The sequence below is a fragment of the Microcaecilia unicolor genome, chromosome 8 (genome assembly GCF_901765095.1).
Source record: "Microcaecilia unicolor chromosome 8, aMicUni1.1, whole genome shotgun sequence".
Classification (NCBI taxonomy): domain Eukaryota; kingdom Metazoa; phylum Chordata; class Amphibia; order Gymnophiona; family Siphonopidae; genus Microcaecilia; species Microcaecilia unicolor.
In genome coordinates, this window is record NC_044038.1 from 202,573,871 (window position 1) to 202,591,422 (window position 17,552).

The window sequence follows — 17,552 nt, forward strand, 5'->3', positions numbered from 1 at the left end:
TATCTTTAACTGCTAGAAACTTAAACGGTTAAGATGCAGCAGCCAAAAATGAAACCAGATATTCAGTACCAGTCACCGGAAACAGCCCGGCATTGAATGTCCTGGGTCAACGCCGACTGCGGTACTTATGTGGGCTGCCTCCCGCCAGCTGAATATCGGGCTCTTTGTAACAATTTATACTCCAAATAGATACCTTCAATCAATTCATGAACTGAAATTAATAAAACCAACAAAAAGTCTTTCACTTCGAAAAACTGATCAAAGAACTCTAATTAGTAAGGGCCTGGAACTGTGGGACTCATTCCCTATGGGTATTCTAGTTATATAAATAGAATCTTGTTCTCGGCATCTATATTTGGGATTTTTTAAACTTGTTTTTAAGTATAATAACCTGATGTTATATTAGGAAAGGAGAATTGCTATTTTTTATATTATATTTATTTGTTGTAATTTTTTATCTTATTGTATTATAATTTGATATTGTCTGTTTTTTGGGGATTCTTTTTCATTCTTTGTAATCTACTTAAAACTTTTAGGTTTAGAGAAATATAAAAGTTTTCATTCAGTTAATTTTCAGGTTTGTTTTGATGTATTTATTTTTTAATGCAGTTGTGCGCCGGGTTATTATGGCAATCCTTTGGTGATTGGCAGTTCCTGTCAGCCATGCAGCTGCAGTGGGAACACCGATTCCAACCTGCTCTTCAGCAACTGTGATTCCCTGACTGGCGTTTGTAATGGGTGCATGTTCAACACAGCCGGGGCTCAGTGTGAAATCTGCGCTCCGGGCTACTATGGAGATGCTGTGCAGGCCAAAAACTGCACAAGTAAGTTTTAACAGAAGTGGTGCACAGCCGCCATCATTGCTCCCTAAGGGTCAGTGTTTCCTTTCACACTAACCACTGCTGATGCATTTCTTCCAGAATGCCAGTGTTCGCCATGTGGCACAGCGTCCTGTGATCCTCGGACAGGGCAGTGTCTGTGTAAGCAGGGAGTGACAGGTCAGCACTGTGACACATGTCAGGTACAATCATTCTTCACTCAGCCTGTCTTAGCCTTTTGCTGTTCATTTCAACCTGATAACAGTGTATCAAAAAATATATATTTTTGTGCCTGTGAAATCTATTTCACTGCCTGGGGTTATGTTTGTGCACAGAGAGGAATATAGAAAACCCATTTCCCAAAATCATTGAACTTTAGTGGCCTTGAACCAAATTCTGTTTTTTGTATTCCTGTTGCTTAGGTCAGTTTAGTAAAAGTGAAGCGATTCCTTTCTTCCAGAGAGCAAGGCAGGAGTAAGGCACAGACAAACAAGGCACCAGCCTAGGGCCCAGATGTGTAAGAGGGGTCCCTGATTGGTTCCCAAAGTAGATTATTGCCCTGGAAAGTCAGCTGCTACCAGAGAGAAGGGACAGGGAGCCAGATCTTCTCAGAGCTAGCTAGTTGTGTCATTCTGGACTTCTCAGACAATCTCTCTTTCTCGTGTAACATAGTAACAGTGTAGATGTCGGCAGATAAAGACCTATATGGTCCATCCAGTCTGCACAATAAGATAAACTCATTACATATGGTATGTATACCTGTTCTTGATTTATTCTTGCATTTTTAGGGCATAGACTGTAGAGGTCTGCCTGGCACTGGCCCCATTATGACATTTCTGAAGTTGTTGTCAAAACCCCCGAAAAGCTCCAATTCTGCCCATCCTAATCTAATTCAGCCTCTATCAGGGCACAGACCTTAGAAGTCAGCCCAGCATTGGCTTTCCTGTCTAATCTCCCCTAAGCTTTTTTGGATCCAATCCCTCTAAACAGGATTCATTTTTGAATTCCATTACTGTTTTCATCTCCACCACCTCCCATGGGAGGGCATTCCAGATATCTACCATACTCTCTGTGAAAAATTACTTCCTGATATTATTCCCAAGTCTGCCACCTTTCAACTTCAATTCATGCCCCCTAGTTCTACCACCTTCCCGTCTCTGGAAAAGGTTTGTTTGCAAATAATACCTTTCAAGTATTTGAATGTCTGTATCATATCACCCCTGTTTCTCCTTTCCTCCAGGGTATACATGTTTAGGTCAGCAACAGGCTCATTTTCGAAAGAGAAGGATGCCCATCTTTCGACACAAATCGGAAGATGGACGTCCTTCTCACAGGGTTGCCCAAATTGGTATAATCGAAAGCCGATTTTGGACGTCCCCAACTGCTTTCGGTCGCAGGCATGGCCAAAGTTCCCGGGGGGGGCGTGTCATAGGCGTTCCGAAGGTGGGACTTGGGCGTGCCTAACACATGGACGTCCTCGACCCATAATGGAAAAAAAATGGTGGCCCTGACGAGCACTTGGATGACTTTACCTGGTCCTTTTTTCTTACGACCAAGGCACAAAAAGGTGCCCGAACTGACCAGATGACCACCAGAGAGAATCGGGGATGAATTCCCCTTACTCCCCCAGTGGTCACTAACCCCCTCCCACCCTCAAAATTTAAAAATATTTTATGCCAGCCTGTATGCCAACCTCAAATGTCATACTCAGGTCCATCACAGCAGTAAGCAGGTCCCTGGAGCAGTTTTAGTGGGTGTAGTGCACTTCAGGCAGGCGGACCCAGGCCCATCCCCCCCACCCACCTGTTACACGTGGTGGTAAATGTGAGCCCTCCAAACCCACCACAAACCCAATGTACCCACATCTAGGTGCCCCCTTCACCCATAAGGGCTATGGTAGAGGTGTACAGTGGTGGATAGGCGGGTAGTAGGTTTTGGGTGGGGGGGGGCTCAGCACACAAGGACTGTAACTCACCTTGAGCTACTACTGAAAAAGTTGTGAGCAAAGTCTAAATAAATAAATAAAGGTAAGGGAGCTATGTACCTGGGAGCAATTTCTGAAGTCCACTGCAGTGCACCCTAGGGTGCCCAGCTGGTGTCCTGGCATGTCAGGGGGACCAGTGCCCTACGAATGCTTGCTCCTCCCACAACCAAAGGGCTTGCATTTGGTCGTTTCTGAGATGGGTGTCCTTGGTTTCCATTATCGCCGAAAATCAGAAATGACCAAGTCTAGGGACGACCATCTCTAAGGATGACCTAAATTTCAGGATTTGGGCGTCCACGACTGTATTATCGAAACGAAAGATGGACATCCATCTTTTTTCGATAATACCGGTTTCCTCGCCCCTCCATCGGGACGTTTTGCAAGGACGTCCTCAGTAAAACCTGGGCGTCCCTTTCGATTATGCCCCTACAAGTCTCTCCACATACGTCTTGCTACGTAAACCCCCTAACATTTTTGTTGCTTTTCTCAGAACCACTTCAAGTCTTTTTACATCCTTAGTAAGATAAGGCCTCCAAAACTGAACACAGTACTCCAAGTGGGGCCTCAACAACGACTTGTACAGGGGCATCAACACCTCCTTCAGCTGGTTATAGCCCTCTGCTCAGCCTAGCCATGTGCCCACAGAGATCTATCTGTGCTTCCTACCCTCTCTGCATTGTCATTCAGTTGAAAGGAGGCGACAGTGAGGAGTGCTTCTTACCTGTTGTTCTTCCTCTTTCATTTTATTTCTGCAGTTGGAGCCACAAGGGCCCTGTTTGTGAGAGTTTTAAAAAAGTGCATATATCTATAAATAAATATGTATCCATTTGCCTTTTATAAAATAGCCCCCTAGAAACTCCCACACAGTTACACCTTCTCTGAGACAGGAGTAACTTTGTGCATGTAGGTACTAGTCAGAATTAGTGCTTAGGTGTGTATTTTATGAGATCATGCCCTTTCTCCATCATTCCACCTCTGGAAAAGGCTCCACATGTTTTGCATAAAAGTAGATATTGTGCTTCCTATGTACAATTTTCTAAGTGCCCACCTGAGCACATACACTGCTGTTCTGCTCATTCAAGTTTCTCCTAAAATGTTGATGAGTGAGGCAGACTTTTAGCTTAGAGAGCCTATTTCCCCTCACTGCGTTTTATGATTCTGTTAGAATTCTGCTAGTCAGACAGGGGAATGCTTGTAACCACTCCTGATTGGTCCGTCAGGAGCTGAGCTGATGTCAGTCTGATCTACTTAAGCTCACCTCTCCCGTCCACCCCAGCTTTGGCGTTTTCTCCAATTCTGCTGAAGCCTTACCTTTGCTCTGTCTGAGCTATTAGCTCTGTGCTTGTGTGGAGTTGTTACTCCTTTCCTGGCTTGCAGTTTTCTATTGCTGTGTCTCTGTCTGCTGGCTGCTGCCTGCGTGTGTCTAATTACCTCGCTTACTACACATGGGTTTCTCTGTTTGCTCTGGTGCTGTGTGGTGCAATGCCGTAGCGAGGGCGGCTGACACCCGGGGCGGTTCGCCGCTGTGCCCCCCCCCCCCCCCCGGGTGCAGCAAGGTGTACCCCCCCCCCCCTTGGCGCACGCGCACCCCCCCCCCTGGAACGCATTCTTACCAAAGAGGGCGAGCGGGAGGGCTGCTCCGCCCTGAGTGCACGTCGCTGGGAGCTGCATCGGCTCCGTTGGTTTCCTGCTCTCTCTGCCCCGGAACAGGAAGTAACCTGTTCCGGGGCAGAGAAAGCAGTGAACCAGCGGAGCTGACACCCCCCCAGCGGCGTGCACCCGGGGCGGACCGCCCCCCCCCCTTCCTACGCCACTGGTGTGGTGAGTTCCTCTTCATTCTGTTTCAGTTTGTTTTGCTTCCCCTTCCTTCAGAGTTCCCTTCGTGCCTTTGTTTTCTGCTTGGCAGGTCCTGCCCTTTGTTTCTCTCCTTGGGGGTTGTTTGTTTTTCATTGTATGCCTGCAGTGTTCCCTGCCTCTGGTTACTGTCTGTGTGCTGAGCTTGGTTTAACCCTTTGTCTGCAGAGGTTTTCTGCTTCTGGCAGTGTTTGCTGCAGTCTTCCCTTTGTGACTGTTTCAGTTCTTTCTTTGCTGTACTACCTCCTGTATTACAGAGCACTGTCCCTTTCTGTGCTGGTGTGTGTGTTAGGCTCCGCACTCCGTTTTGCAGGCTTTTCTGTTCCCTGTTTGCTGAGGGTCTCTGCCCACAGTATCTTATATTACAGTCCCTCACTTTCTTTGTGTGTGGTGGGCTACGGCTTGACGTGTCTCTGTGTATGCTTCCCTTTCTCCTTGATTACCAGCACCGAGGGTGTTGCTGGTGCTCCGGTCCCCGTGGGGGACCCCTCGTTTAGTCTCTCCCCTCCCTAAGTATGAGTCGGTTCCAGTTAGGCCGTGAGGCCTGCATGCTTGAATTCTGAGTGAATCGGTTCCAGATAGGCCGTGAGGCCCCTCTGATTGCCCTATCTCCCCTTTTCTGAGGTGCAAGTTGGTTGCTGCGTGTGCGTGTACAGGGCTTGGTAGCTGGGGTAGTGTGTAGTGCCTGCTCGACCCACCCTCGGCCTTGGCCTAATCCCTATACTAGGCCTCGGCCGGGGCCCAAGGGCTCACAACCAGACTAACACTGCATCTCCCAAATCTTTGTTGTAAATTGTGAACTGATTTTCTCTCTCTATCTCTCTCTCCAGACTGAATACTACAGCTATGATGGCTGTGCAGGCTGTAAGAAATGTGATTGTGACATAGCCTCTGTGGGTACCACCTGTCATCCTCACACCGGGCAATGTAAATGCCAGCATGGGGTCAATGGCCTCCGTTGCCAACAGTGTGCACCAGGGTACTGGGGACTTGGAGCCAACGGCTGCAAAAGTGAGTGAATTGGAACAGTTCAAAAGAGATGACCAGGTTTGTAAAAGATGACAAAGACTTAGACAGAACAGGAAAGTGCTTTGCTTACAAGGTGTGCTATGTGCCGGTCCAGCCTTTGTCAGTTCTGGCTTCTTGTACATGTTTCTGAGGCTGGAGACGATAAAATCAAGATGTCCCGTGACGAGATTTCGGTTATAAATCTCATTACCTGTGAATATTTTCCTCTGTTGCAGAATGTCAGTGTAGAGGGGGGTCCTGTGACCCCCGGACGGGAGAATGTACCTGCACGAATGGACTGACGGGGAAGCAGTGTGATGTCTGCCTGCAAGAGAATGCGATCCCTGTTGCTCAGGGTCCTGACACAATGAAGTGTGAACGTAAGTTGGTGATCAGGAGACCTGGGATCTTGCTCAAGGGAGGGAGCATCACAGGAATATGAATCTGTTCTCTCCTCTGAGCAAGGCATGGATGAGAGCTCTGAGAAGAAGGAAATTTCCAGGAGTAATACTTAGGAGGGTCTTCCCAGATACCTCACAAATAGAAGCAGATGCAACTAATGAGGGCTGCCAGGTGTGTAACCTTTTTGCCTATCACCAAATGAGTGTATTCCAAGGGACAGAGCCTTTTATGCAGAAGTAAATATGTATAATTCAGTATTGTCAGAGGGAACAGCTATTTAACAAAAAAAAAAAAACAGATCCAGAAAAAGAGCAGCTTCACTTGGATCTTTGTATATATAAGAACTGAATGGACATAAGTGGAGGATATTAGAAAACTGGACATTCTGGATGAGCCAAGTAAGAACCAAGCTAAATAAATTCACATTTTAAAAACAAATTCAGAGAGGTAAGCACAATTATTCCCTCAGAGGCTGACCGAAACTGCTTTTTTTCAGTTTCTGCCAAACCTGAAACTGCTACCGAAACTATCTAAATACTTTTGTCTGAAACCAAAACTGCCAAACTTGCCTGGTTTTGGTCAAAACCGAAATTTAAAGTTTGATTGTGTGAATGTGAAGCAATGAGGCCCACTAGGGATTGTCGGAGCCGGCAGTCCCCTCTGCTAAACCCACAGGAGGTTAATACCCTCCTGTCCCAGGAACTGCAAGCACAAGCTGACAACTGGGAGAGCCATTTTAATAAAGACTTCTTAACAAGTCTGACACATTTAGGTTCCAAAGTCAATGCAGATGTAGTTAAATATCCTTTGAGACAGGAACATTGTGAGAATATGTAAAATTAAAAAAAAAAAAATCATGATAGCAGCTTTTCATGCTTACCTAAACTGTGCACAAGAAACAAGAGAAAGTAGCGTTGAGATGCTTCTCATTTTGTATTTAGTTATAAAACTGATCAAAGACCAGTGTGATATAGTGTCACGGTCACAACCTCAGGATCTTTGCAAACTGTCATGGATTCAGGGATAAACGTGAGCTCTTGCGCTGCTGCCGAAAAATGGCAGTGGCAGGCGAATCTTCCAACCAGGACTGGACTAAACAGGCAGGACTGGAACAGACTAGAAGTGCAGTAAGCACACAGGCAAGAATGGGGTACACAGGAACTAAGCTTGACTAGGCAGGGCTGGAACAGACTAGAAGTGCAAGAAGCACACAGGCAGGAATGGGGGTACACTAGAGCAGAGCCAAGTAAAGCTAGAGGAAGGGTACTCAAACGGGCAGCAAGGCCGAACTGGAACCCATGCACACCAGAGCCCTCTCATACAGGCGCAAGGCCGAACTGGAACCCACACAAAATGGCAGAAGGAAAAAGAGAAGGGGCAGAAGCAGACTAGGCAGAACTCTAGGCAAGACAGATTAAGCAGAACACAAGACAAACAGGACATTTTCGGCTTCCATCAAAAATGCATGGTCAGTTTTAGCCAAAGCTGAAACCATATCCATAGCCTTTTGATCAGAACCAAAACTGGGCAGAAAATGGATTTGAGCACTGTAACTGAAACTGAAATTTGATCAACCTCTACCATCAGTGACCAGTGCAGATCCCAGGTCTAGAGTATCGAATGACTTCAAAGCTAGACTGGCCATGTGCAGGTCTGAGGAGTGTCTGCCTGATGACAGGTCCCTTCTCTTGGATGACTGAAAGTGGGGGAATAGCACGACTTTATCTGCACTTTGTGATGCTGGCCCTGCTGTTACCTCTTTTCTGTTACAATCTGCTTAGATATAGTACAGTGTATCAGATCTTAAACTATTCCCACTGTAAAATAGGAATATATGCAGACTTTTCATTCCCACCTTAACCATACCTCCCACACATCCCTTTCCAAACTACAAATCCAATATCTACAAACATCTCCTTCCAAATTATATATCCCACATCCCAACTTTTACATTGAGATACACTACAGTTTATTAGATCTTAGACTATTCCCACTATAAAACTGAAAATACAGGCAGACTTTTCATTCCTACTCAAATCATACCTCTCTCACACCCCTTCCAAACTACTCATCCTGCGGCTTTTCTGCTTAGAGATTAGCTTTTTAAAATCACAGTTTGCACTGTTAGCCATTTGCACATCTGAAGGCCATTCAAGATTTTTAAAATTGCATTGTTAGTATTTAGTATTTTATTTCCTTGGTAATTAACATGTTTCTTGGTCACTGTGGATATTTGAGCCCTGGGCTGCTTTCTTTGGCATTGACGTCTGCTTGTTCATTAATTTTTTTGTTTTTTTTGTTTTGTTTTTTTTGCAGCATGTGACAGCTGTGTTTTGCTTTTGCTGCATGATCTGCAGAGAATGGGGGATCTCTTTCCCGACATCCAAGAGCAACTGAGCAACCTCAGTGCCAGCTCCATTGCCTGGGCCCGGCTTCATGGTCTGAACAGCTCCATGAAAAATGCGACTGTGAGTGGTTGAGAGCTAATGTTTCTCCTCTGAAATCTCTTTCTTTCTCTCTCTCTCTGCATGTTTTTTGAACTCATCGTGTTCCTTCCACTTCTCTCCCAGAATCTCCTGCTTCAGTACCAGAATTCCATTAAAGATGGGAAACGGAAGGCAGATGATCTAGAGAACCAGATAAGAAGTGCTGCTCAGGATGTGGATTCACTGCATGAAAAGGTGAAATGATAGGGCTGCTGTTCACATATGCTTCAGCGGATGCTTCTTGCATTCAAAATGATGACTTTAAAGGCATTTTCAGTCTTCCTGGAGATGATCATAGATTTCACCTCATCAAGGGATGAAAGTGAGAGAACGGGCATGCTGGGAGATGAGCTCCATGTCTGATTGCATTTGGATATGTGTTCTTTTTGAGGGCACTGAATCCTTTGCAAGGGGAATTCCATATATGGACATGTAGGGACAGTACAATAAGCCTGCGTGATTAAATCTAAAAATCAGTACCCAACAGGGGCAATTTCTTCATTGGTGTGAAGTTCATGCAAACTTTCTACCTGTGGGCTTTGCATCAATTTTCAAAGAAAAAGTACATGTAGACCATCACTTTGAAAATTTGCCAGGGTACAGAATATCCACAGACTCTTGCATCTGCTTTGTGTGAGTTAGAATTTTGTTTGAAAAGTGGCACACAGCTTTAAAAATACAATCTTGCTTTTCATCCCCCAACCTAAATACCCATGGGAACAGCTGTCATTGTGGCTAAAAGTCTTTGCAGTGTTCTGTAGTGTGCAAACTTTTAGTGGTGGAAAATTTTCAGGCTACCAGTTTACAAGGATAAAACCCTCCTTTACCCAGAGAAGTCACTTTGAAAATCACTCTCAAAATCTGATGCCCAGTTGTCCATTTGCACTCAGTAGGATTCTTTGTGGTTGTCCTTTTTTGGATTCATTGTTTACTTCTGCAAAGAATATTGATGTGTAGTGAGCTAAAGTTAGAAATGACTATGTAGAGAACCTGATGATACAGCAGATTTTCTTTACAAACAAAGAGGCCAATCTGGAACTATCGCCAGCTATCGCAGGAGCCCAGCGGTAGTTGCCACCCCCAGCGTGCCCCATTTCCAGCACTGAATGAATTTTTTAGATTTTTGTAGCGCTTGAACTTAACTGGCAGTAGTGGTGCTGCCCAGTTACTGCTGGGTTAGTGTGGTAACCCCTAACGCCATCTCAATAAGTGGGGGTAAGGACTTCCCAATCGAAATGGCCATGTGGTTCACTTACCGCACGGCCATTTCTTTTAATCAAAAATGGATAGCCTTTTACCTGCTGCGGTAAACCGGGGCCTCAGCACATGTCAAAAACACACATTGACGCTAGCACAGGCTCCCTTTTACCACAGCTTAGTAAAAGGACCACAAAGCTAGGTTCTGCTCTTGTAGTGGATTTATTTCCACAATTCTGATGAAGTAGGGTAGTGCTAATCCCATTGCTCACCATTAAGTCATCCTGTGTGTAAAATCCAGAAAGAAATACTTGTGTTATATAGTGTTGTTCAAAGTACTAGGCCAAAGTACTTAAGTAAAAGTAAAAGTAAATATATATTTTACTAGTTAAGTAAAAGTAAAAAGTACAGTGAAGAACAGATTAAAGAATATGCTTAAGTAAAAAAGTTATTGTCTAATATAATACTTTTTGAGTAAAAAGTAACAGTACCGCAACTACAGTGAATGCAACTATTATTAATGTTTTTACCCAACAACTTTATTGCGCTATAATTTAATCCACTTTGCTTTTAGTAAAACTAAATTTTCGAAAATGACTCTCACGTGGGTATTCTTGTGAGTCATTAATCCAGCACAGCTAAAAAGGTTCAACAACTACACTAGCAAAAAGTCGCTTGTTCGGTCTGAGAAAAAGTTCCTTCAAATCAGACCAGGTTGCAATATTACTGATGCCCTCTGACTGGGTCTGCAGGTTATGATTAAGGGAATCTCTGAAACACTTGACTTCCATATAGCAAAGAGTACTTTATCATCATTATTGTCATTATCATCTGTATTAGAGGTAGTGCTGTCAACTTCATTATCATCATCATGCTTTCCAATTACAAAGAAGGCTTTCACAAAGTTGGACTCATTGCCTGTTGTTGTTCTAACAATTTTTTATCTGATGGCAAACTCTGTTTGAATGAGAATTGATGCAAGAACATCAAATGTGTGGGAACCCTTCAGTCTTAAGGCCAGACAAGCAAACTTCCTCCCTAAAGAATCCAGTGGACAGTTACTCCAATGTAAAATTCCCCATAGGATGATGTGCAGTCTGTTGTGGTAGAGAGATATGTCTGTTCACCAAGAATTGCTACCTGCTTCAGCTTCATCTCCACTTTATTCAAAAGCCATCTTTGTTGTCATATAAGACCTTGGGCAAGTCACTTAATCCTCCATTGCCTCAGGTACAAAAACTTAGATTGTGAGCTCTCTAGGGACAGAGAAATGACCTGCATATAATGTAAACAACACTGTGCCAGAGCCGGTGGTGGGAGGCGGGGCTGGTGGTTGGGGGGCGGGGATAGTGCTGGGCAGACTTATACGGTCTGTGCCCTGAAAAAGGCAGGTACAAATCAAGGTAAGGTATACACAAGAAGTGGCACATATGAGTTTATCTTGTTGGGCAGACTGGATGGACCTGCAGGTCTTTTTCTGCCGTCATCTACTATGTTACTATGTTACAATGAAAAATGCGAGTGAAAGCAACATATAACAGCAGTAACAACAATCCCTCAAAAACTCCCCCCCCCTTTCCTTCCCTATTGAACAAGGCCTCCTCCCATCATATAAAGCTAGAAGAACTGTTGAAACCGCACACGAGAATGGTCTCCACTTTAAAGTGACCCAACTTATCACTGGAGGCCACTAACCAGTTCAACAAACACAGTCAACTCCACTGTTCTTATAGGTTATATTTACTGAACAGCAAAATTTAAGATGAGATGATCGACTGTTTGCATGACAAAGTTTGCAATAGCAAAATCCTGTTCTCAGTTTTGCTGTTTCATTTGGTTTACTGAAAAGTCGTCATTTACATCTCCTTTCTGCTTTTACTTTTTTTTTTTTTTTTAATTTGTAAAGTTTATTGAGAGCAAAATATCACAACTGCGTTATATCTTGTCATAACATTACATTTCACGTAATAGTGTAACAATGCTCATCTACATTTTAAATAATTTTCCCCCCGTCCCTCTACCACCCTCCTCCCTCTCCCCTCAACCCCCCACCCTCCTTTAATCCTCAGGATGTCATACCGTTTTCTTCTTTCCCTTTATCTCACCCGTACTCATTCTTTTGCCTCAGAGTTGTATCTCCCTATTCTTTTATCTGTTAATTTGTCCAGTTCTATGAGTTCTCTCAACTTAACCTTCCAATCATTATTTGTGGGCCCCAGATTGCTTTAACCGTTTTTGCTGCTGCTAGCCCCATCCGTTTGACTCTTTGTTGCCATTTTTGCCCTCTATGATTTCCCCATCCAAGTAAGCACCATTTAGATTCATGTGGGAAGGGAATTTCCAAAACTATTGATAGTTCTTTCACTATCTCTTTCCAATATTCTTGTATCTGGGTACACTCCCACCATATATGATAAAATGTACCCTTCCCTTTCCCGCATCGCCAACATTCCGCAGAGGCCCCAGGGTACATTTTATTAATTTTGTCTGGTGTATAGTACCATCTGCTCAATATTTTATAAGCATTTTCTTTGATCAAAACACAAATTGATGTTTTCTTAACTTCTATACACACCCTCCTCCATTCAGCCTCGCTTAAAGTCTAACCCATGTCTTGTTCCCATGCTTCCATAAAAGCATGTTTTCTAAAATCTTGGCCCCGAAGGTGTCCATATATCTTAGAAAATTCCCTTGCCTGTCACATCTATCTCTCCCCACAAGTTTTCGAATTTCTCATGGTCTGCTGGTGGGTGTTTTGTCCATTTCTCTGATACAATGAAGTGTTTAACTTGCAGATATGCATATTTATCTGTCTCTTGTAAATCATATTTCTCTTGGAGCTCACCAAATGTCCTTATGTGACCTCCATCCAGAAAATCACGAAATCTGATTAAACCTTTCTGAAACCATGTGGAGAAGACCCCCGATTCTTTCCCCGCCGGGAATCCCTGCTCCTGCATAATCCACGCATATGAGGATCTCTGCTGTCTCCCCCGTAGTTTAGTTTTTAGGGTTCCCCAGAGAGTCAATAGGTGTGTTATAAACGGGTTTAATGTCATTTTCCCATAATTCTGTTCTGGGATGGAGGCCCATAGGAGACCCTCCAGGTATCCCTCTCTGACAAACACTTGCTCTAATGTGGTTATGTGTGACAAGTCTACCTTACACCATTCTGCTATTTGTGTGATTTGTCCTGCTCAGTAATACCATTGCATGTTTGGCATTTCTCTCCCCCCCTCCTGTACTCTTCCCCACATTATCTTCTTTGTTAACCTAGCCGGTTTCCGACCCCAAGCAAATTTCCCTAGTTCCGATTGTAATCTTGTCAGCTCCCTATTCGGTACTAATATGGGTAATGTTTGAAACAGAAAGAGAAGTCTCGGTAGTATATTCATTTTTATTACTGCTATCCGCCCCCACCACAACAACCACCCTGACCCCCATCTGTTCAAATCCCTCCTCACTGAACTAAGCAGGGGTTCATAATTCCAGGCATATAGATTCTTTAAATCTTTGGGAATTTTTATTCCTAGGTACCGGAAACCCAATTCCGTTATTTTAAAATTGCACCTTTCCTTCAAATAGGTGTATTCTGCCTCTGTTGTTGTAATGCCCATTATTTCGGATTTATCGTAATTTACTTTAAATCCTGCTTGCCTCCCGTAAGTTTCGAGTTCTTTAATTATGATAGGTAATGTGTGTATCGGTTGGCCCACATAGAATAGAATGTCATCTGCGAATAATGCAGTTTTATGTTCCTTTCCTCCTAGTCTAACTCCCCTCACTGCACTCAAGGTTCGAATTCTCTGTGCCAGGGGTTCAATGGATAACGCAAACAACAGGGGTGAAAGCGGGCACCCCTGGCGTGTCCCCCTCTGAATGTGAAAAGCTTCGGAGTATCCCCCATTTATCTTTAATCTTGCAATCGGTGATGAATATAACCCTTTTATCCATTCTATAAACGGTATTCCCATGCCCATTGCCCTCATTACCTCCCATAGATATTCCCACTCCACTCTATCAAACGCTTTCTCGGCGTCTATTGCCAACAGCATCAACGAATCTCCTGTTCTCTGCGCCCCCCATATAATATTCAATGTACGTCTAATATTATCAGCAACCTTTCTATTTAGTATAAATCCGGATTGGTCTGTGTGTATAAGTTGTGGCATTATACAGGCTAGACGATCAGCCATAACCTTTGCAAGAATTTTAACATCTATATTTAATAATGATATAGGTCTATATGATCCACAACATGTTGGGTCCCTTCCCGGTTTTGGTAATACTGTAATACCCGCTATTTTCATACTGCTAGGGAGCCCATTTCCTCCAAAATTCGCATTTCCAACCCTCACCAATAATGGGGCTAAGTCCCTTCCAAATATTTTATAAAATTTCCCGGTGTATCCATCTAAGCCCGGTGCTTTCCCTCCTTTTAGCCCCTTGATCACCTCTAATACTTCTTGCAACGTTATGGCCTTCTCCAGTTCCAATTTCTGGGCCTCCGTTACTTTGTGAAGTCCTAAATCTCTTAATTGTCTTTGTATGTCCTCTTTGGAAGCTTTTTCCCCTGCCTCGTATAACTTAGAATAGTATTGCACAAAGGCTTTCCTAATATCCTTCTCTTGGTATACCAGTCTATCCCCCTGCGTTTTTAGTTTAGTTATTAAACTCCTTGTCTGTTTTTGTCTTAAACTGCGTGCCAACATGGTTCCAGCTTTATTACTGAATTCAAAAAATTTTTGTTGCATCAGGATCCTATGAAATTCCATCTTACTCATCTGTATTTTTTGGAGTTCCCCTCTACATTGTACTAATTCCCTGAGGGTTTTTGCATCTCTATCTAGTTGATGCTGCGTTTCTAATTGGGTTAATTTTATCCTAATTGACAATTCTGTTTCTTTTCTTTTTCTTTTCTTGTATGTGCCTTTTGCTATCAGATGCCCTCGAATCACCGCCTTCAGTGCATCCCACAATATACCCTCTGACACTTCTCCCTTATCGTTAATTTGGAGGTAGTCTATTATTATTTTACGTATATCTTGACAGTCTTTTTCATCTGCTATCAGAGATTCGTTTAGCCTCCATACCGTTTCTTTTCTCTCTATCTCTATTTTTCCCGCCAAGACCCATACTGGTGCGTGGTCTGATGTATGTATACTTTCTATGCCTGAGTCTTTCATGTCCCCCCATATTGATCTACTCACCCAAATCGCATCTATCCGTGAGTATGATTTTTGGGCATGCGAATAAAAAGAAAATGTTTTTTGACCGGGGTGTTGTATCCTCCATATATCGACCAAGTCTAAATCCTTCATTAATTTGAGAAATTTCCCCCTGTGTGCTCGTGCTCCCCTTTCTCTCCCTGGGAGTGATCCAATCTAGAGGCAGTCATGTTGTAGTCCCCTCCCATAATTATCTGTCCCCTGACAAATTTACTTAGGCCTAAGCCTAGTTTTGTAAAGAATGTTCCCTGCCCCTCATTTGGTGCATATACGTTGATGAAGGTAATTAAGTGGTTTCCTATCCTCCCTTTAATTGCTAAGCTTCTCCCATCCTCTCCTTTGTATATGTCTTCTTGTACAAATCTTAAATGTTCATTAATGTAGATCGCCAACCCACCCGTCTTCCCTCCTTTGGGATTTGCCAACCTGGTTCCCTGCCCCAGTGTCTTATAGCTGATCAAATGTTCATCTCGTCTTTGGATATGAGTTTCCTGTAGCATTATCACATCCCACTTCAATCTTTTTAGTTCTTTAAGAACTATGCTTCTTTTCCTGGGATTATTCAAACCGTTAACGTTCCAAGATCCTACCTTTATCCCCCTCCCCCCACCCTCCCGCCCCCCTCCCCCTCTGTTCCCCTCACCCCCAGTGGGCTCCTGATTTTGGCCCTGGACTCTTCTGGCCAGTGCTACCCTGGAGGTAGTGCATCTGCGCCAGAGAGCTGCCCCCATACATTTACATCCTCTTTACCTTCCCCCTCCCCCGTTTACATCTCCATATATACCCTCACCAAGCATCATTTGTCATTTAACCAACCATATAACTCTTATGTATCATACTACCACAGTTTCATTTAGCAGTCCTCTGGTTAACATTTCAGTCTTTTCCTCTCAGTTCTGCCTCTAGGCTGGCTTTTTTCGGAGATCTGTTTTTCTTCTCTCCTCCGATTTTCCTCCAGCCCTGTTTTTACGGGGTCTGCTGTCTTTGTTGTTGCCTTTGTACTCCTTCCTTATCCTGTGGAATGTCCGTGCAACCCATGTCTCTCAAGCTTTTCCAGGCTCCTTCCACCGTCTGAATTCGCCTCGACTTGGCTCCCACTGTTACCAGGATTCCTCTTGGATATAACCACCTGTACCGCAATCCTGCTTTTTGTAAATAAGCTGTAATGTCTTTAAATTCTCTCCATGTTTGCACGTTTTTTTTAGCCAAGTCTTGGAATATTTGTATTTTATTGTTTTCCCAGGTAATCTCTCCCATGGCACGTGCTTTGCGCCACACAGCTTCCTTGGTATTATAATCGTGAAAGCAGGCTACTATGTCTCGAGGCCCCTCAGCTCTCTGCGGCCCTAGAGTCCGATGTGCTCTATCAATTCTATGTTTGGCTGGGTTTGGTGGGTCTTCGCTTTCGCTGTCCAGGTCCAGGATGAATGCACAGATTGCTTGTATTACTTTTGACGCATCTTTATGAGACTCATCTTCTGGTACACCTTTGAAACGAAGATTGCATCGTCTAGACCTGTTTTCCAGGTCCTCTAGTTGCATTTCCAATGCTTCTCTGCTTTGGTTCTCTTTTTGTAGAGCTTGCTGCAACTCCTTTACCTCCTCCTCCATTCCGTCCACTCTCTCCTCAGTTTCTGCAACTCGTTTCCCCATGTCTCTCAGTTCCTCCCGCAGCTCTCCTATTGCCGCTTGTATTCCTTTTCTGGTATTCACCATTTCCGCTTTAAGTTCCTGAAACCAGCGTGAAACATCCAGTTTATCCATCTCTGGATTTTCATCCATCAATTCTTCGTGCTCTGGGTCCGATTCGGAAACTCCGTCCGCCATTTTGAAACTTTGCGACGCTACTCTCGCGCCCGCGCTTTTCCCCGTTCCGGGGTTCTCTGCGGAGTATTTAAATTTAGCGAGTTTTTTCCGAGCTGCCATTGCTTCTGGCGTTTAGATTTCTGCTTGGTGAGGTTTTTCGCCGCGTTTTCGGGGTGGTAGGTACTGCTTTTTACTCTGGCTATATCAGAGCTCGTTCTTTAGGCAGCCATTCAGCAGCGCTGACGTCACTTCCTCCTCCGCTTTTACTTTTAACCAGGGGCGTATCTGGACTCCGGCGGTAGGGGGGGCCAGAGCCAGAGGGAGGGGGCACATTTTAGCCCCCCCCCCCGCCGCCGCCGAGCCCCCACCGCCACCAATGACTCTCTCCCCCCCCTCCCGCCGCCAACCCTCCCCCGCTGCCGTTCTTACTTTTGCTGGCGGGGGACCCCAACCCCCGCCAGCCGAGGTCTGCTTCCACCTGCCGCTGCCGTAAAAACTTCTTCTTCAGCCGGCGGGGGACCCCAAACCCCCGCCAGCCGCCCCGCGGTGTTTAAAGTTCATCTTCGGCCTGCTCCGTGGCCGTGCTGCTGTGATAGGCGCTGTTGAATCCACTTTGGAGTCTGACGTCGCAGCACGTACAACGTACAACGACGTCAGACTCCGAAGTGGATTTCAACAGCGCCTATCACAGCAGCACGGCCACGGAGCAGGCCGAAGATGAATTTTAAACACCGCGGGGCGGCTGGCGGGGGTTTGGGGTCCCCCGCCG

At 44.6% G+C, this 17,552-nt stretch overlaps 1 protein-coding gene across 1 annotated transcript in view; it reads left to right on the forward strand.

The window, feature by feature from the left end:
* LAMA5 (laminin subunit alpha 5) overlaps positions 1 to 17,552 on the forward strand; it is a 297,353-nt gene that overhangs the window by 198,584 nt on the left and 81,217 nt on the right. The window contains exons 45-50 of the mRNA XM_030212484.1: positions 610 to 824; positions 921 to 1,021; positions 5,487 to 5,667; positions 5,901 to 6,044; positions 8,383 to 8,534; positions 8,637 to 8,747. Coding sequence (XP_030068344.1) covers positions 610 to 824; positions 921 to 1,021; positions 5,487 to 5,667; positions 5,901 to 6,044; positions 8,383 to 8,534; positions 8,637 to 8,747 — 904 coding nt within the window. The remainder of the gene's footprint in view (positions 1 to 609; positions 825 to 920; positions 1,022 to 5,486; positions 5,668 to 5,900; positions 6,045 to 8,382; positions 8,535 to 8,636; positions 8,748 to 17,552) is intronic.